We start from the raw sequence: 17,614 nt of genomic DNA, 5'->3' as shown, positions 1-17,614 counted from the left end.
ATATCCGAGTGCATTTTTGATTCCCCAAGTGCCGACTGTTGATGTCATCTGAACTTTCACCCACTGTGATTAACAATCACTCAAACCTGTAATTATATTTTGAAAGAATATCCATCCAGACCCTCTGGCCCAAGACACTTGTCAGAATAGCAGCCGGAAGGGCAATGTTTTCTTTCATTATTAGAGCCACAGAGCCCTAGGTAAAATACTTCAACAGTTTTTTTCCCAAGGACTTTGAATTGCTGTGTTCATCTTGAGTTCCTCATGTATGGCCCTTGAATACACTTGACTCTCTAAGGCAAGGTGTTAGGGGAATCTGGGGAAGGAGGGTAAGAGGTATATGGGAATTCTTTGTACTTTTTGCTGAAATTTTTTCTATAGGCCGAAAACTGCTTTAAAAGGTCTATCAAAAATACTTAGGAAATGACTGATAGATTTGGTCTAACGTAGACATTTCTTAAAAATCATTATCAGTGCATTTTAGTTGAACTTGACATTATGTTGACAAACTCTTTGATCTAATAGTTCCCATGTCTGGGTGACAATGCAGTCACAGCCTCAGAGCAGAGGATACACTGCTGGAATATTCTCAGCCACAGACCTTCTGCTTAATTTCTACCAGTCGGCAAGTCACAGGAATGCTGCGCTTCCAACTGTTCTCTCTTAGAAGGCAGAAGCTAGAGGGTCCAAGGGAAGGAATACTGGACAGCACAGTTAGATTCCTTTTAGAAAAAAATACCCTCCAGGGTCTGGAGACTCTTACTTGAGCTCCATGGGTGAATTCATATCAATAGGTGCTCATTTGAAGGCATTAGATAATATTTAGATAATAACGAACTTTGTTAAAAAGAAAAAAAGAGGATGAACAGACATGAAAATAAAAGTTCAAAAATAATTGTATAGTATCACAGGGGTTTTCAACCTAGAAAGGGGGTATTTTCAGGGCAGAATACAGATGCATGTTTTAAAATACTGGAAAAGTATTTATTTCTGATCAATCAGCACAAGACTATGTTGCAGTTTAACTGGCAGATATGTTACCTTTGCATTTTTGCTCTGATGCAGTTTATTAAATGTATCACGCTATTCTATCTCTATTTTTGGTGAAGCAACAACATATCTTAAAATTAAAAGAAAAGAAGAACATTAAAATGAGAAGAATCCCTCACGGATATTCAAGCTTCTAAGCATTCGGACTGAGGATCTGTTACAGATTAACAAAGACACTGAGCACTCAAGTTCTACTTCAAAGGTTGCCAGGGACATAAATCTACTGTGTTCCTTGGAGAAGAGAAGACTTCTCACACAAATGAAATTTTCCTTAATAAGCCCGAATAACTCAAACTTCTTAGAAGCAAATATGTTTTAGTTGGTGTCTTGGTAAGCAATGTTGACATTTTTGTAAAAGAAATGAAAACCAGTAAACAAATAAAAACAAAGGAGCCTTCAGGCTAGGTTTTTCCATGTTCTCATCTTTTTTCACCCCTTCTTTTCCTCTCTCACCACACCAGGCCTCTCCCCCAAAGACTGATGTAACCTCTTTATCAGGTTGAAATCACCCATGGTTTTTATTTATTATCATTAAAAAAAATTCAAGGTACCCTGGCTCTGCTGAGCACAGTCTTGTCATTTCTCTACCAAAAAACTCCCCACGCTACGCCAATCCCTCTACAGAAAAGGTGAAACTCTTCAGGCTGGTGCTTCCGAAGCACAGGCTTAGCGTTGCCTTTTTAATTTAGTCTCCTCTGGCCTTCACCGATTAACACCCAAATAAATTATTCTCTATCCATTGTCCCCAGAATGTGCTATTTCCTTGAGGAACTCTATGGGACATTGTCAGTGAGAACCAACTGACTAATATATTTGCCCCTGGGTAAAACTCACTTCAAGGCACTTGGATATCAAATGTGACATCTCTCTCTTTTGATTTTACCCTCTTCCTAATAAGTAGCATAGTGCCTTCCCTATAGTAGGTATCACAGAATAAGCATGAACATTCACTCACTCATTCATTCATACAATGGAATATCATACATGTATGGAACGAACAAGCCAGGCCTATAGACCTCAAAATGATGATTACATGTCTAACACATACCATTGAGAGAAAAAAGTAATGTCACCATTTTAACATAAATATTTTAAACAAAGCTGTACTATACATTATTTTTTCCTACGTTAATACATCCGTATGCCATAAAAATGGAAGAGCATGAATGAGAATACAATTTCCAGGCAGTGGTTACCTCTGGGAACAGAGGATGCAGAACGGTGACTGGGGCTTTGAGCTGTATCTTAAGTGAATATGACAAAATGCTTGTTGAATTTCAAGTCAACATATGGAAGAATATATCCATATCCAACAATATGGAAGGATAGATCATTTTGTGAGGTTTTTTTTTTTCCTTGTCCTTTAGTATTTATTTGGAGATTTCTTTTGAAATTTAAAAAAGTTAAAAATGCAGTAATGACTGGATTCCCAGAGGAATGGATTGGCTCCAAATTTAGTCTGAATCTCTGGTTTGCTCCTCTCAGTCGGGTGATGGTGGGGAAAATGACTTAATCCCTCTGATTTGGTTTCTCATATAATAATTGAGAATTTCACCTTCAGAATTCACCCTCTTGTTTCCTCTGCCTCTTTCTCAAGACTGTTGTGCAACGTGGGATATCAATAAACACGTTATCTCCACTTTTTGTCCTTCCGATAATGGAGTCAGTCCTGGTCATTCTTGAGTTTGACCTAATTCTTGATCATCCCACCACTTTTTTCTTTGAATTACTGGTTTTTGCAATCTCCTTTGGATTTCATAATAAACCATTACTAGTCTTAATTTTTCTGGCTGTTCTTAAGTCTCCGGCGCAGAGCACTGTTTCTCCCAGTTTCTTAAGTAGCGATCATCCCCAGTGTCCACTGCTGCTTCTCTTTTAATGGTCTCTATTTTCCTTGTGGGTTCATCTCTTCCAGTGCTCGACCAGCTTCATGCCGGTAGCTACTGAAGAAGTGTGCCCACCTTGGGGCACCTCCAGATCCCAATGCCTATGGAATATTTCACTTTGATTTCTTACAGACACCACAGACACCAATATGTATATTCAAACCAAATTCTTCGTTTCCATTCCATTCTCCCCGTGAACACGCGTTCTGTCTTTGTATCATCCGTGCACTTTCATCCTTAACTTCTGCCTCCGCGTTCTCCCACACACGTGGCCCCCAAGTGCTGGGCTTTCTGAAAAATGTCTTTCCACCTCTTTTTTCTCCATCCCCATTTCCACCACCGTGGGTCTCACCCTTATTATTTCTGTATCAGATTATTTCGTGAGCTGCTTCCATTTTTCCTTCTCCTGTTTTGCTCCTCCAACCCACCTACACAGGTTTCAGGATGTTCTTTCTAGAATATACAATGTAAACATGACAGGTCCGACATGTATCTTCTAATGGCTCTTGAGAAACTTGAAGAAAAAGTCCATCCTTGGCATGGCGGGTGCAATCCTGTGGACTTCTGCAGACCCAGGCTGGTCCTCTCCATCTCCAGCGTGATGGCAGGCATGTGCCCTGCATACACACTTCCTCTGCCACACTAACTCCAGTTCCTTGTTCGCACGACTGACTCGCTTATGGGATTTCTCTAGAGGAGCAATCTTGTGTACGTTCTCTACAGCCTGGCATGGTAGCTGCACCACACAGACACACAGTGACTGTTTGATGAATAACTCAATAAAGCACAGCATTGTGTTTCATGTACTTACTATACTAGATGCAGTTGTGTTTATATTCTGGCACATGAGCTGTTTTAGTTAAGGAAGTATATTATCCATTGTTTTAATATCCCACATCTCTTAGGATGGTGTGGCACACATGTCAGACTCAACATAAATGTCTTATGAATGAATGAATACTACTTTTACCAACGAACAAAATCTAGGGCATCCCTTCTTAATCACAAATGACTCTCTCCATCGAAAGAAACATTCCATGTAAGGGGTCATGGGGACTCTACGGTGTTCAAGCTGATGGAAAATATAAGAGGGAATAATTGGAAGGGAAGAGAATAATCTGTGAGTACGTCAATATGAGTATTGCTATCTAATCTCTTCTCAATATAATCTCTTCCACCTCTGGAATTTGATTATTTTGGCTCTGCTGACATTGAGCCTTGAAAAGTTTTCTTCTTTCTTTTTTTTGATAAATATAGAAATTCCATAAGATATTGGGGAAAACATGGGTTTAAGAGCTATAAGACTTGAATTTTTATTTTTTTTCTAGCACTTTTCTTAGCTGTTAGGTTTGTATGTGCTAATTAACATTTCCAGTGCTCAATTTTCTCATCTGTAAAATGTCTGTAAAAATAGCAGCCAACATTTACTGAATGCTCACTATCAGGCATTAGGCCCTGTGCTAACGCTGAGCAGGGATTACTGATGATGAACATCGCTGCGTCCCAGTGTGTGAGGTGTTGTCCTCCTCATTCTCATTATTGCTCTTATTCTATTACATCCTCACACAGTATCAGATGGGTATGTAATAGAGCATAGTGTCATTGGATAGGTTGGTCACGAGGATTAGGTTATGAAGTTTACACTGCATTATTAATAACACTTTGATTTACGTTTTGTTTTGTAGCTGAGGGAAATGAGTAGCAAAAGGTTTCTAGAAGTTAGTGGAACCCCAAGCAGAAAAGGAATTTCCTAACCAGGAAGCTGTGGGCAGGGTGCACACCCTTCGTCCCCGTGCTCTGGGGCGTGAATCACTGGTGTGGCCTCCTTGTGGGGCTTGTATGAATATGATGTGGGCAGATGCTTGTGCAAAGTGATGTCTAGTGAGCTGCTACTGCTACTACTAATCCAGCTAGAACACGGGTCCTACCTCCTTGACTGTCAGTGCTATGAGGCCAGGAGGAGGCAGGCTCATGCTTGTCCTCTCTCTACTACCTTGCAGCGTTCTTGGCCTGTTTTAGAGACTCAATTATTTTATGAATCACTTATTTTATGAATGATTCATTTAGTGATTGAATTATATTCCTTCATGAATAATATGAAACAAAATGGTGCACTACTTATTTAATCCCCTAATAATGGGCATATGACGCCATGAGAAAGGAATGCCTCGTTTTCATCGTGCTGGTGGCTCCTGAGAGCACGTGGTTGGGGAAGAGCTGTGGCCACGGCTGGGAAATTTCAAACTCCATATGAAGGAGGGTGGGGAAGCTCTCTCCGCTGAGGAATCATGAGAATCTTAAGAGGTTTGACTTAATTACCATAAAGATTTTAAGCAAGCTACCATTTTAAACCTAAATGAATTTCAAATCTATAGTTAGTAAAAGGATCTGTTTCTCTTGCCTTTTCAAAAATCAATTTTTTTTACAAATAATTTGCATAGGATAAAATGCTATTTTAAATTCACCCCCCCCAAATTTATGCACCCATGTAACTATTATCACAATCAACATACAGAACATTTTCTACTACTGCACATCTTCCCTTTGTCCCTTCCAGTCAATCCCTACCACCTGTACCTTCAGGCGACTACTGAAATGCTTTCTCTCAATCTAGATTATATTTGTCTTTTCTAGAGTTCTTATAAATTGAGTATTATAACATGTGTTTTTTAGTTCAGCTTGTGTCACTCAGCTTAATGTTCTGAGATCCGTTCATGTCGTGCACATTAACAGTTCGTTCTGCTTATATCACTCAGTAATGCTCCACTGTACAGACACAGTGCAGTTTGCTTACACACTCCTCTTTGACGGCCATTTGGGTTGCTGATTTGTTGGCTAATGAAGCTTAAGTGAACACTGTTGTGCAAGTTATTGTGTGGGAATATGTTTTTATTTATCTTGGGCAAATACCTAGAAGGCAATTTATGGATTATATTTGTAAGTGTATCTTCAAGTTCATAAGACTCTACCAAGATGTTTTTGCAAAGTGGTTATACCATTTCACATGTCTTTCAGTGATACGTGAGCATCCGACATCCTCTCCAGCACTTGGTTTTGTCATTTCTTAATTTTGGCCATTGTGGCAGCCATTCCTATTAATTTTTAACAAATGGTTTTATAACATAGTTATATATTCATTTTATATAAATTGCCATTATAGTAGTTTTAATTAAATTGTGGGTCAAAATTCATATTGAGTAGAGACCAACATTCAAAGAAAGAGAAATAGAAGAGAAGAGAAATTATCTAAGTGCATCACAGTAAGGCAGACATTCACAATGGAGGCAATGTCACTGTAAGGGAGTAAAAACTGGGTATTGAGGAGGAGGAATCTTGAATCTTGCATTGATTTTTGGCTCTCCAAAACCCAATAAAAACTTCTGAATCAGTATTTAATTTTTATTGGGTTTTATGGGCTGTCATGTGAGCAGCACTGGCCCTGAAGATATGCAAAGAGTATGCAAGATAAGGGCTTTAAAATTATCCTGAAGGGGTGCCTGAGTGGCTCAGTTACTTAAGCTTCTGCCTTCAGCTCAGGTCTGATTCCAGGGTTCTAGGATGGAGCCTTGCATGGCGGGGGGGGGGGGGGTGTTCCTGCTCAGCAGGGAGTCTGTTTCTTCCTGGGCCCCGCCCCCTTCTCATTCCCTTTCTCTCTTAAATAAATAAATAAAATCTTTTAAACAAATAAAATTATAGTGAAGAGAGGGCTGTCACTGAAGTACTTTCTCTGGGCCAAGTGCTCAGTATCAAAATCATTGAGTGACACTGTTTCATGTGTCTGTTAGCCATCTGTATGTCTTCTTTGGAGAAGTGTTTGTTTATGTCTTCTGCCCATAATAATAATAAAAACACAGAATGACAGGTGCTTGTGTGTGCCTGGTGGCTGCCTGGCGGCTGCTGCTTATACTCTGTCTCTGATGCTTTGGTAGTGATGTGAGCTTTGGAAATTTAGTAGAAAGAATTTACATTTTATTACTTAATTCCATAGAATTTATTCAAGTCATAGTATATCACAGGCTGAGAAGAAAGAAGGGGTGACAGTGGGTGTCTAGCAGCTACAGAAGTTACAAGTTGTTTTCGCATAGGAAGCAAAATTACATTCTCTAAAAAATCTGAAACTATTTAAAAGAAATTATTTAAAAACTTATCTTCCTTTTCTTGGAAAAATAACTGTTATGTTTTCCTTAAAAAATGTTTGTACTATTTGTTATTTATATCAATTGGTACTTTCCCAATGGAATTTCATATATTACTACTAAATAAGTTAGCTTAAATGTTTCTCAGCAGAAATTGTAGTTCTAAAATTATGTTCAACGTTAACAGCTTTTCAGTTTCTTTTTTTTTTTTTAAGATTTTATTTATTTATTTGAGAGAGAGCACAAGAAGGGGGAGGGTTAGCGGGAGAAGCAGACTCCCAGCTGAGCAGGGAGCCTGACATGGGACTAGGTCCCCGGACTCCGGGATCATGACCTGAGCCGAAGGCAGATGCATAACAACTGAGCCACCCAAGTGTCCCATAGCTTTTACATTTTCAGTTTAACTTTTAACTATAAAATTTTTTTGTCACTTTTAAGCCTATGTTACATTACCTTTTTTACGTATAAAGCCCAAATATACACATGACACTTACAGAGATATGAATAGGTCTATGGTATTACAATTTTATGAGTGAGGCGATTAGAGAAAAGGTCTATAAAAGAATAGTTCGGAGGTGAAAATGAAAAAAGGGTTGGGTAGCACTACAATCAAGGAAAGTGTTTTAAAATGATATTCTGTTTTACTTTTACGATTCTATATGATTATAACTACATGTAAAGTTACACAGTTATTTCCTTTAAATCTATGCATTATGTATGCTATATGCATATCATATAAACATAGATATTGCATTTCTCATTGTAGATGGTGGTAAAAAAAAGAAACACTGAAAAACACAGATGCATGCATCAGATGTGAACCGTAATGGTAATAATAAATCCGCCCTTCATGCTCTCTCTCACACGCCAGGCTCTGAGCTACCCACCACACGCGCGTGCCGTACTCCATTCGTTCTTCTGCACGTCTTTGTGCTTTTACATGCAAGCAAACTGCAGTTCACACACATAAAGCCCCAGCCTTAAAAAGTGAACTTAGTAGCCAACCGGAATTCGTGCTCAGACCCGGCTCGCTGGAAGGCACAGGCTCTTTCTACTCGTTTTGTCTGTTCTTGCCGTGGACGGTGTAGTAGCTACAGGGATGAGTAAGGATGAAAATCTGGGCAAACACGCCATTGCTACACAACACTGCAGATGACTTCAACACTGCAGAAGTCACTTCATGCAGCGAGCGCGGGTGGTCAGCAGAGTTACTGTTTAGCCCCCGGCTCTGAAGCCTGATGACTTGTCAGGTGTAAAATAAGGGAATCCTGTGAGCAGCTGCCCAGGGGCCTTGGGGCAGGGTGAGCTGAAACGCCGAGGAAAAGGGCTAAAAGCAGAGAAATGGCTCAGGCACTTCATAGCGTGATTAGCTGTGGTGGCTGTGAGCCTGCCCGTACCTCAGGGGCTCGCAGTCCAGGCGCACAGGCCCGTCTACACACCCCCACAAACCCGCGCAAGGAGAAAGCACACACAGGGATCGCTCTGGGCATTCAGGAAGCGGAGACGGCGGTGGTGTCTGGACACGACAGCGCAGGACAGAGACCTTCACCTGAACTCCGAGAGCTGGAACTTCCTTTGGGAAGGCAGATGACAAAGCGCACTTATTTTATGCCAGGGCGAAGAGAAAGGCGATGCGCTGCAGGAAATGAGCTTGGTGTTCAGGGAATGAGACTTTGTGAACCCAGATTCGGTGAGCAATGAGATGTAAAACAAGAAAGGAAGGCTGCTCATGGGACAAGGAGGTGAGACCTTTGTGCTCAATTCCTTTGGGTCGCTGAAAGCCACAGGCAGTTTCTGGTCAGATGAATGGCGTGGTGGCTTTGAAAGCTCAGGGGTGACATTATGCAAGGGCTGGGGAGAGATCCGACCCAAGGGAACGGGTCTGGACACCCCAGCATGAGACCAGGCACACATGCAGAACAGAGCGGACGAGCATGCCAGGGGTGGAAACGAGATACAGGCCTAGGCTGGAGCCCATCTCTCTCGGCCCCCACACCACCTCCCAAATCAACAGTGCTGGTGTGTGACAGCAGGAAAAAAAGCAATTAATGACAACCGTGTGATTTAGAGGTCTCCAAGGATATGAGAGAAAAGTGCTATGAATAATGTAGATGTAAACAGAATAAAGCTTTGATGTTTGTGCCTGTTCTATCCAATATAGTTAAACACACAGCAATATAAGAGATTTCAGGTCCATCTGAAACCTAACTTTGGGAACAGCATGGGGATAATGGCTGAAGCTCTCAGAAGGGAGGCATGGCCACGGGAGCTGGGGACACATGTGTGAGCTGAGTGAGTAAACCTGCACATACAACTTTGGGGTTCTGTCGGTGCTGTGCCCCAAGCAGGGGCCTCAGTTTATGCATAGATGCTGGTAAGGCCTCTGTGTTCCCATGTGAAGGACAGACTTCACTCCAGTTAGGCTAGCCATAGTTTTTTGTGTGTCTCTGGAAAGATGAGGCTCCAATCTGCCACACTAAGTAAAGAAGCCCTGGGGAAAACTACTAACATTATCACATTTATTGTCAAGTCCCCTAAATGCAAGGTTTAAAGAGGTTGGTTGGTTTGTTTTGGTAATATATATGTTTGCACACCGATTTATTTAAAATTTTGTTACAAATGTCAAAGTTTGGTAAGTTTTATGCACACGCATTGGACATCCTGAAAACCAAAGAGCTGCAGCTTCATGTTGGGGCAGAAAGCAGAAAGTTCCTAGATTTTTAATGACAATGTATAACGAGTCATTATAAACTCTTCACAGAGTCAACACTCAATGCTCTAGGCAGGTCCTTCTGTGTGAGCAAGCACAGCATCTGTTGCCCTTTACCAGGCTAAAAAAATATGCAGAGAAAGGAATTTGAATAGCAAATGTTACTTTGAATGTTAATTTGAAGTAATAGTAAGAGAAAATTCTTTCAAGTACTTTAGTGTTTCAGTATTCAATGCTTGCTGAAATAAAAAATATGAAGAAAGGCAACTGGATGCTAATAGATGTAAAATAATTTTTTAAAAATATTTTTTGTTTTGGGTCAGAAATCTTACTGAGGCTTAAATGGCTTTAGCTTTCACGTCAATTGTGAATTTGCACACTTGGTTGCATGGGGGACGAAGAGTGGAGCAATCTGTGTCATCTCATAGAAATACTTGTTTTATGTTGAGAACTACTCTATTAAAAGGACCTCCCTGTCTCAGTTTAATTTTACTTTTGTGCTGCAGTACCAAATTCATCTTCTTTTGTATCGATGCAAAGTATATTATAGCAAATTTCACAAGAATTCTCATAATAAACTGTATTTACTTGAAAACAGTTTTAGCAGAGGATGCAGAAAGCAAAAGCTTTAATTCATACTCACTGTGGTAGTGTTGCTGGCAGGGAACGTCTAATAATGGAATGAACTTGTCTGTAAACATCCAGTTTAGACATGCAGCGGCAAGAAGTATGATTGGCAAAACTGATTGTTACTGGTTTGGGGCCTTGAGAGAGAGGCACTGTGATTTCAAACAACTACAAAGAAGGGACAAAAAGAAGAAAAAATTATATAGATGCTAAAAAATACCTTTATGGTCAATGTTGGAGTCCCCCAAGAGTGAGATTATCTCTTTCTGATAACATAGTGCTCGTTCTGCATGCAGGATGCAGAAGGCTTTCACGATCACACTGTAGAACCTGTTCTGCTTCTAATCAGTATCCTTTATCAGAATAATAAACAGTCCGTTTACTTATCTCATGTCACTATGATAAAGCATATTAGAATTTTGATAACCAGCTAACAATCACGGAGCAGAGATGCAACAAACCACCGTGTTCAGGGAAAAAGAATCTTTCCAGAGTCCCAGATTGTTCCAGGGGTTGTTAAAAAGTGGCACAGATATAAGTATCTTTGTGATAGAAGAGTACAAAGCTATTGGCCATACAACCTAGAGATGTTTGGTGATGTCCTGTTCTATGTAAACTGAATACAGAGACACAAAATACAGAGATGTGAAATCAGTCTTCATTCCAAATTAAATTTCTACCTCAAAGTAGTTTTACATTTGTCCACTCTATCTTATCAATTAATTATGTTCAAAAGAAAAAGAAACACATTCATCACTTAAAGGTTTGTTCCTGCTATTTTGGCAAAGGTGTTATGAAAGTAATAAGCTTAAAATAAGGTGGGACATGATACACAATTGTGGGCTAGAGTCTCAAAATTTCAAGTCTCATTCTGAATGCCTTGTCTATGGGGAACTCTAATTCTCTTGTTTCTTCTCCAAAATTAATGGAATATATAAACAAATTAGTGATTAAGTAAAACTAAGTGGATTTAAATTCCCAGGTTTCTTAAAGTCTGAATTACTAGTAATGATGGTGAAAGTGAAATCTTGGCCATTACTTGCTTGGTAAGATCAGTTTGTAGTCCTGTAACTGTAGCTAAACTGCTTTGGTATTATTGGTGCCTTTTCAGCAATACGAGCCATGCTAAAAATGGTTACAAACTTCAGAGCTTTGTGATTTGGCCAGTCCATATAATTTCAGGCCAACGCTTAAAGATCACTGACAATCTTTAGGGAATTGTATTAGTTGCCAACTTAGTCCTACAGGGAGATTCATGGAAATGAATTTTAAAGAATGAAACACAGAGATAGCTAAATTATAAACTCCACATTTTCTTCATTTGAAATGTATTCATTCTATAGTCACTGAAAAATTCAGCTACTTTTTTTTTTTTTTCTCTAATTCAGCTACTTTCTAAGCACAGGTACTTTAGGCGGAACAAGCCCAGGGTTATGCCCCGACAGGGCATTTTTTAAGAGTAAACCCACTTGTAAGTTGTGTGAACTTGGAAAAGTCATTTAACTTATCTAAGCTGTATATTTCTTTAAAAACCAGTAAACTGAGGAAACATTTGACCCATTGTTCATGGGACTGTTAGAAAAATTACATAAACTAATGTGATATGCATCCTGATTGCCATATCGACGTGTTATTATTTGAATATTGTCTCAAGATTCTAGATGTTCTCCAGAATACTGTCCGTGCTACGTAGATAATCCCAGCATATAACCTCAACATATCCCAGTATTATGACGCTGACCAGTTTCTTCCCTAAAAGGACATTTGTTTATGCAGTTTGGGAGAAACCTTTTATTAGATGAGCTGTCACTGACAGAAGTCCTTTGCACTAGGTAAAACTATTTTAAGAGAGAGAATTGTGTAGTGTCTAAATACACTACAGTTTCTCTGCTTCTTAGAACATTTCTGGACCCTATGTTAAGAACCAGTGCAACAGAAGAAACATAAAGTTATTCCAAAAATAAGCAGTGTTTAATAAATGGCTTATTTAACTTTCATATGTCTAAAGTTTATAAATTCTTTAAACCCCGTAATAGTAGAAATAGTAGGAGGATGTACAGGTCTGCTCATAAAATCTTAGGAATTTATGTCTACTAGGCCATTAGATTTGTGCCAGAGCTTCGGAGAGCCATTTAAAAGGCAACAACGTTAGAGTCGTAGTGGAAGTCCTAGACCCTGACGAGATTACTTGGTGAGACCATGACTGGAAGGTGGAAATGACTAATAATGGAAACCCGGGGAACAGGTGCACTTGAAGGATGAAAAAAGGCAAATGAAGTAGTAAATACGTCGGGGAAGAAGGAAGCCATGCAGATAGAGAGCCAGGAGGGGGTCACTGCTAAGCCGCGGGACTCCGAAGGCAGGGAGGAGCGCTTCACGAAGGTGTCTGTGGCCACAGGGTCGGAGGTCTGGGGCAGTGGAAGTAAGTGTAGGGATGGAATGAAAACAAATGGTACCAAAAGCGGCTCTAAGGGCTCTGGTGGGCTGGGCTATGGGACAGGAGCCGCGGGCAGGGTGGGGATGGAGAGGAGAGAGCCCTCCAGTGACCAGAGGGAACGCTCTTAGATAGCTCAGGTCGGACAGGGGGAGTTTTGCCTGGAGGATGGGAGGTCAGTTATCACTGCAGGGTTTGGCACCGTCTGAAGTGACAGGAAGCAGAAGAGAGCCTGAGCGTGAGGGGTAAGGGGCTTCTGGTGTGGAAGCATGTCTGGTATTCCCCAACCCTGTGCCTCACAGCACCTCCCATGCACCTTTCCTCCCGGACTGCTGCATCCCAGACTCCGTTCTGGCACTTTCTCCTAAGGGCACAGAGATCACAGCAAGTATGGGCAGCCTTCAGCCCCCGCTGGGGGGGGGGGTGCTGGGGGATGATCTCCGCAACCAGGACCTCCCTGTGAGTACCAAGTGCAGACTCAGGAACTGGGGCTTTGAAGAAGGTTCTAGGGAGATCAGAACACTTCAGTGCACATCAGGAAAGCATCTTCCTGAAAATAAGCCTGGTACTAAACTTCCAAGGGGCGGAGGAGAGTTGTGGTCTGTGAACACGCGGACTAAAGGCATAAAGGGACAGGTAAAGAGAGGCTAAAAAAATACATCGCTCAATCAGTCTGCACAGTCACAATCACAGTCAACTAATTTGATCACATTCATAAGCATTAGAACTACAGTACAGGGGAGTCTGGGTGGCTCAGTGGGTTAATCGTCTGCCTTTAACTCAGGTCATGATCCTGGGGTCCTGGGATCGAGCCCCACAACTGGCTCCCTGCCCAGTGGGGAGCCTGCTACTCCCTCCCTCTGTGCCCCTCGCCCTGCTTGTGCTCTCTCTCTGTCTCAAAGAAATAAAATCTTAAAAAAATAAACTACAGTACAATATGAGAGAAAAATGTACTTACAGTTAAATAAATATAAACCCCAAATTTTAACTACTGATGTTTTCTCTTCTTTGAGTCTAAGTAAACTGACCAGTTAAATTCAGTTAATTTCATCAAAAGGAATAAATCTTCTGAAAATTTAAAGTAAAAAAAAAAAATCAATCTAAGACTTTCCTTCTCTTGAAATACATATCTTCCACCTCCAAATTTTTACCTGAATGTTCTACCTAGTTTCTTTAATTCTCTACTTAACTATCAGTGTGGACAAAATTCAAGAGTCCAGAGAAAGATGCCTTAGCCAATATTAAAAGTAGAAAGGTTCTTGATAATTAACCTTTCCTCCTCTACGACCTTCAGGACAAGAGCACGCCATGTGTGTGTGCATCAAGGCACAATTGTATGTATCATGCCTTGTCATATACTGAAGGGGTATCTTTCATTTTCCAAATTCTGTCTGCACTGGTCTTAAGTGAATATATTGATGGACTTCTCTCACTTAAAAGGATTATAAGGTTTCTACTTCCTTTTCAATAAGTATGATAAATTCTGTCTTCCCCCTTACAGATCAGTTTGTGAATTTTGAATAGCTATATTGAATCCCTAAATTACTAAAAATGTCTGCAGGCCCTTTTGCCTAATCAGATAGTGTATGCTTAGAAAATGTAACCTTTTTTGAACTAAAAAATATTAATAATTTGAATCACCATATAAACTCACAAGGTGCCACCAGCAAGCAAGTAAATATACTTTCCAAATATCTAGCGACTTCGCTCCTTTACTAGAGAGAGAGGAAGAACCAAGAGCAGAGTCTGGGCACGTGAGTCTGCACCTGCCCCTTCCTGCTTCTGTGACTGGGAAGAATTCTCTAAATTCCCTTTGCCTCAGTTCTGTTTCCTATAAAAGAGGGATAGTAATGGTGTGATTTCATAGTGGTCTTCTTTGGATGATGATTCTCCTTCAAAAGTGAGTTGAATCTTTGAGGAATTACAGTGTTTTTGTTTAGAATTTTTCCTTCTTTAGTTTTCAGTAACTATTGATTCACTAACTAGCCAAGCGCCCTGCTAGCTTCTCAAGAGCCATCAATGCATAACCCTTGCCACATTCAGCTCTCTCTGTCCCCCCTCTCTCTCATATGTGCACACATGTATATACTACATATACATATATATCCACATAATATACATATACATATATAAATTTACTAGGTTAGGATTTTGAACTATCAAATAGTTTTATCACAAATGCTATTAGCAAGAACCTGCATTTTAACCCTCATGAAATCCATGCTTGCCATTATAGAAAGATCTAAACCAACACAGTAAATAACTGTAATTTTCTCTCAAAAGAGTCAAGGTCTACCCATGCACACCACTGTTGAAACAATCAATAAATTCTTTAAATTTTTATAAAACAAGAATGCTTATACTAGACCGTTTTGTGCCTTAATGGGTGCACACTAGTATTTTCTATTTTGGATTTAAGCTCATAGAGTGCAAAGTTTATGTATTATATTCAGCATGAGCTAATCATTCCTTGTCTATATGTGTACTCAGCCAGTATTAATTGAGGATGATGACATTTATACTTTGATATTTTGAACATGATGATTTTCCTAAGACAGTTTCAGGCTATAAAGTGAACTGTTCTTGAATACATGATAATAGCGTGTACCTAATTTAGGATCTAAGTAGTAATAAAATTCATCATGGAGACTGATGGTGTATGTTTTGCTTATGCCTGTTAGAGCAGTTGCTGGTTTTGAAGAGCAAAAGGTTTATATAAAGATGGCATTTAAATAAGCCTGGAAATGGAGGGAAAAAGTCTGTGTATTCTGTAAAACCTCCACAAACAGGAGAAAACACCAAACATTATCAAATGAGAGGTTCCCAGTTGTTCGTTATCTAGTGGTGTTCCTTCATAAGAATATCTGATAGCCGATTCTCACCAACAAAAATGGACTTCAATAAAGCCACATTTGGAGACAATAGAATTGTTCACGCCAGCATAGCAACAGTCGCAAAGGCAAAGCAACAATCCCTGCTTCTACTTATCTTGCAGGCTATTCAAGAGAAAGGTGTAGAACTTCCTTACTGACAAGATCCTGGATTATTCCTTTGGAATGTGTATGTGGGAACAAATACCAAACCAAAAAAAGGAAAAAAAAAAAAAACAACAAAAAAACCCCCGTCCCCTTTACATATTTTTTAATACCCCCCAACATAGCCAGTTTCTCTTTATAGCATATCTCATTGCTATTTTTAATTTAAATATTCCAGCCCTGAGTCCATTAATGAAGTATCAATGTGTAGCTCCTGGACAGTGTGGTAATAACTGTAAAATGAGAGAGCGACTACATGGCATTTAAAGAAATAATCCCTAAAAATGGGCAAAGGTGAAAACTGAGGGTCCACTACCAGCTTTTCAAGGGAGCATCTGAACCACACGGCCCACCTTCTAGGACCTACAGAACTGAAAGTGGGTCTGGGAAGAACGTAGGACAGCAGATGCTAATGGATTCATGTTTGTACTGAGTTACTTTTTATGAATTATTACACATAAAATGCAGATACAGTGCTGCAATTAAAAACCCCCATTCAGGAGTTTTAGAAATTCTGGATAAAATCTGTACACAGGATAAATACCTTAAGTTGGGAGAAAAGGGTATTTTTAACGGACGCATCTTTTTCTCTTAAGGCAAATGTTACTCTTAAACTCCCGATAACTTGTATTGGTATAGAACATCTGGATAAAACCTGATTTCCAACAACTGTGCCTGCCAGATATTAATTAGCTAAAGATTCCAAACAAATCACATTCCACTTGTTGAATACATCTGAATGCAATCTTTCAGACTGCTGCTCTGCAAAACAGTATCTCTGGGTTGCGTTCCATAGTTGCACATTTTACTTAGGTTTAAATACATGTTGGTAAAAAAAAAGTTTTTTGTGAAGCGCTCAGCTCAACTCAGATATAATCTGGGATGTTTTTGCTAATATATATGCTTGTATTATTTCTTTATAAAACAATACAAAATAGATTAACTTGCTGTTTTTTTTAGAATGGCAACACAGAATTTTAAATCCTGTTGTGCAGGTCCCTGAGAAGAACTAGGGAAGACCCAGCTCCCACTCTGTGCTGGCTCCTTCCACCGGCACTCGTGAACCCAGCAAAGAGGCCGAGGTTCTTTAGCTCCAACTCCAAGATTTCCAAGGAAGCCCCATTGGGTTTGGTAGTTTTTCTTTCTCATTCCTATCTCCCAAAAAACTATGTAAGGTAAATACGAACATTAAAAATAATGTTTTAATCCAAATGTTTGGCTCAAAAGCAGATGACTTTCTTCTGCTTCTCTATTTGAGTCATCAAATAATTTATCTTCTGCAAAATTCACTTTCTCCTTTTCGGTTATATCTCTTAAATATACAACTTCTCATAAGAAAATATACTGAAAGCACATGTTTATGAAAGAGGTCAAAAAGACGCCCAATGTACTTCTCAGAAGCAGATAGCTGGGGGACTTTGAAGCAGTTGTGACCTACTAGTTCGTTCTGGAATGCTTCGTGCATCTGGTTTCACTTTTTGACTAATGGCTGTGGCTTCCTCACACGTTCTGCTAACCTGCCCTTCACTGAGCCCCATAAAACAAATTCTAGGAAGTTTTAATAAAAAACTTGGGTTTTAAAATACTTAAGGTACATTGTCCTTAAAATTTATATGATTCTAGTTGGTAACTTTTGTTGCTAAAGGATATGTCTGGAACTCCTTTAACAAGGCAGAAATTCTTTTTTTTCCCCTACAGAAAATACAGCAATAAGGAACTTCCCCTTTATGTTTGAA

General features: G+C 39.7%; 1 protein-coding gene across 1 annotated transcript in view; it reads right to left on the bottom strand.

Moving 5' to 3' along the window:
- VEGFC (vascular endothelial growth factor C) overlaps positions 1–17,614 on the bottom strand; it is a 101,527-nt gene that overhangs the window by 9,891 nt on the left and 74,022 nt on the right. The window contains exon 4 of the mRNA XM_082715827.1: positions 10,426–10,577. Coding sequence (XP_082571953.1) covers positions 10,426–10,577 — 152 coding nt within the window. The remainder of the gene's footprint in view (positions 1–10,425; positions 10,578–17,614) is intronic.

Source organism: Mustela nivalis, assembly GCF_964662115.1.
Source record: "Mustela nivalis genome assembly, chromosome: 20".
Taxonomy (NCBI): Eukaryota; Metazoa; Chordata; class Mammalia; order Carnivora; family Mustelidae; genus Mustela; species Mustela nivalis.
This window is presented reverse-complemented; position numbering and strand designations above follow the sequence as displayed.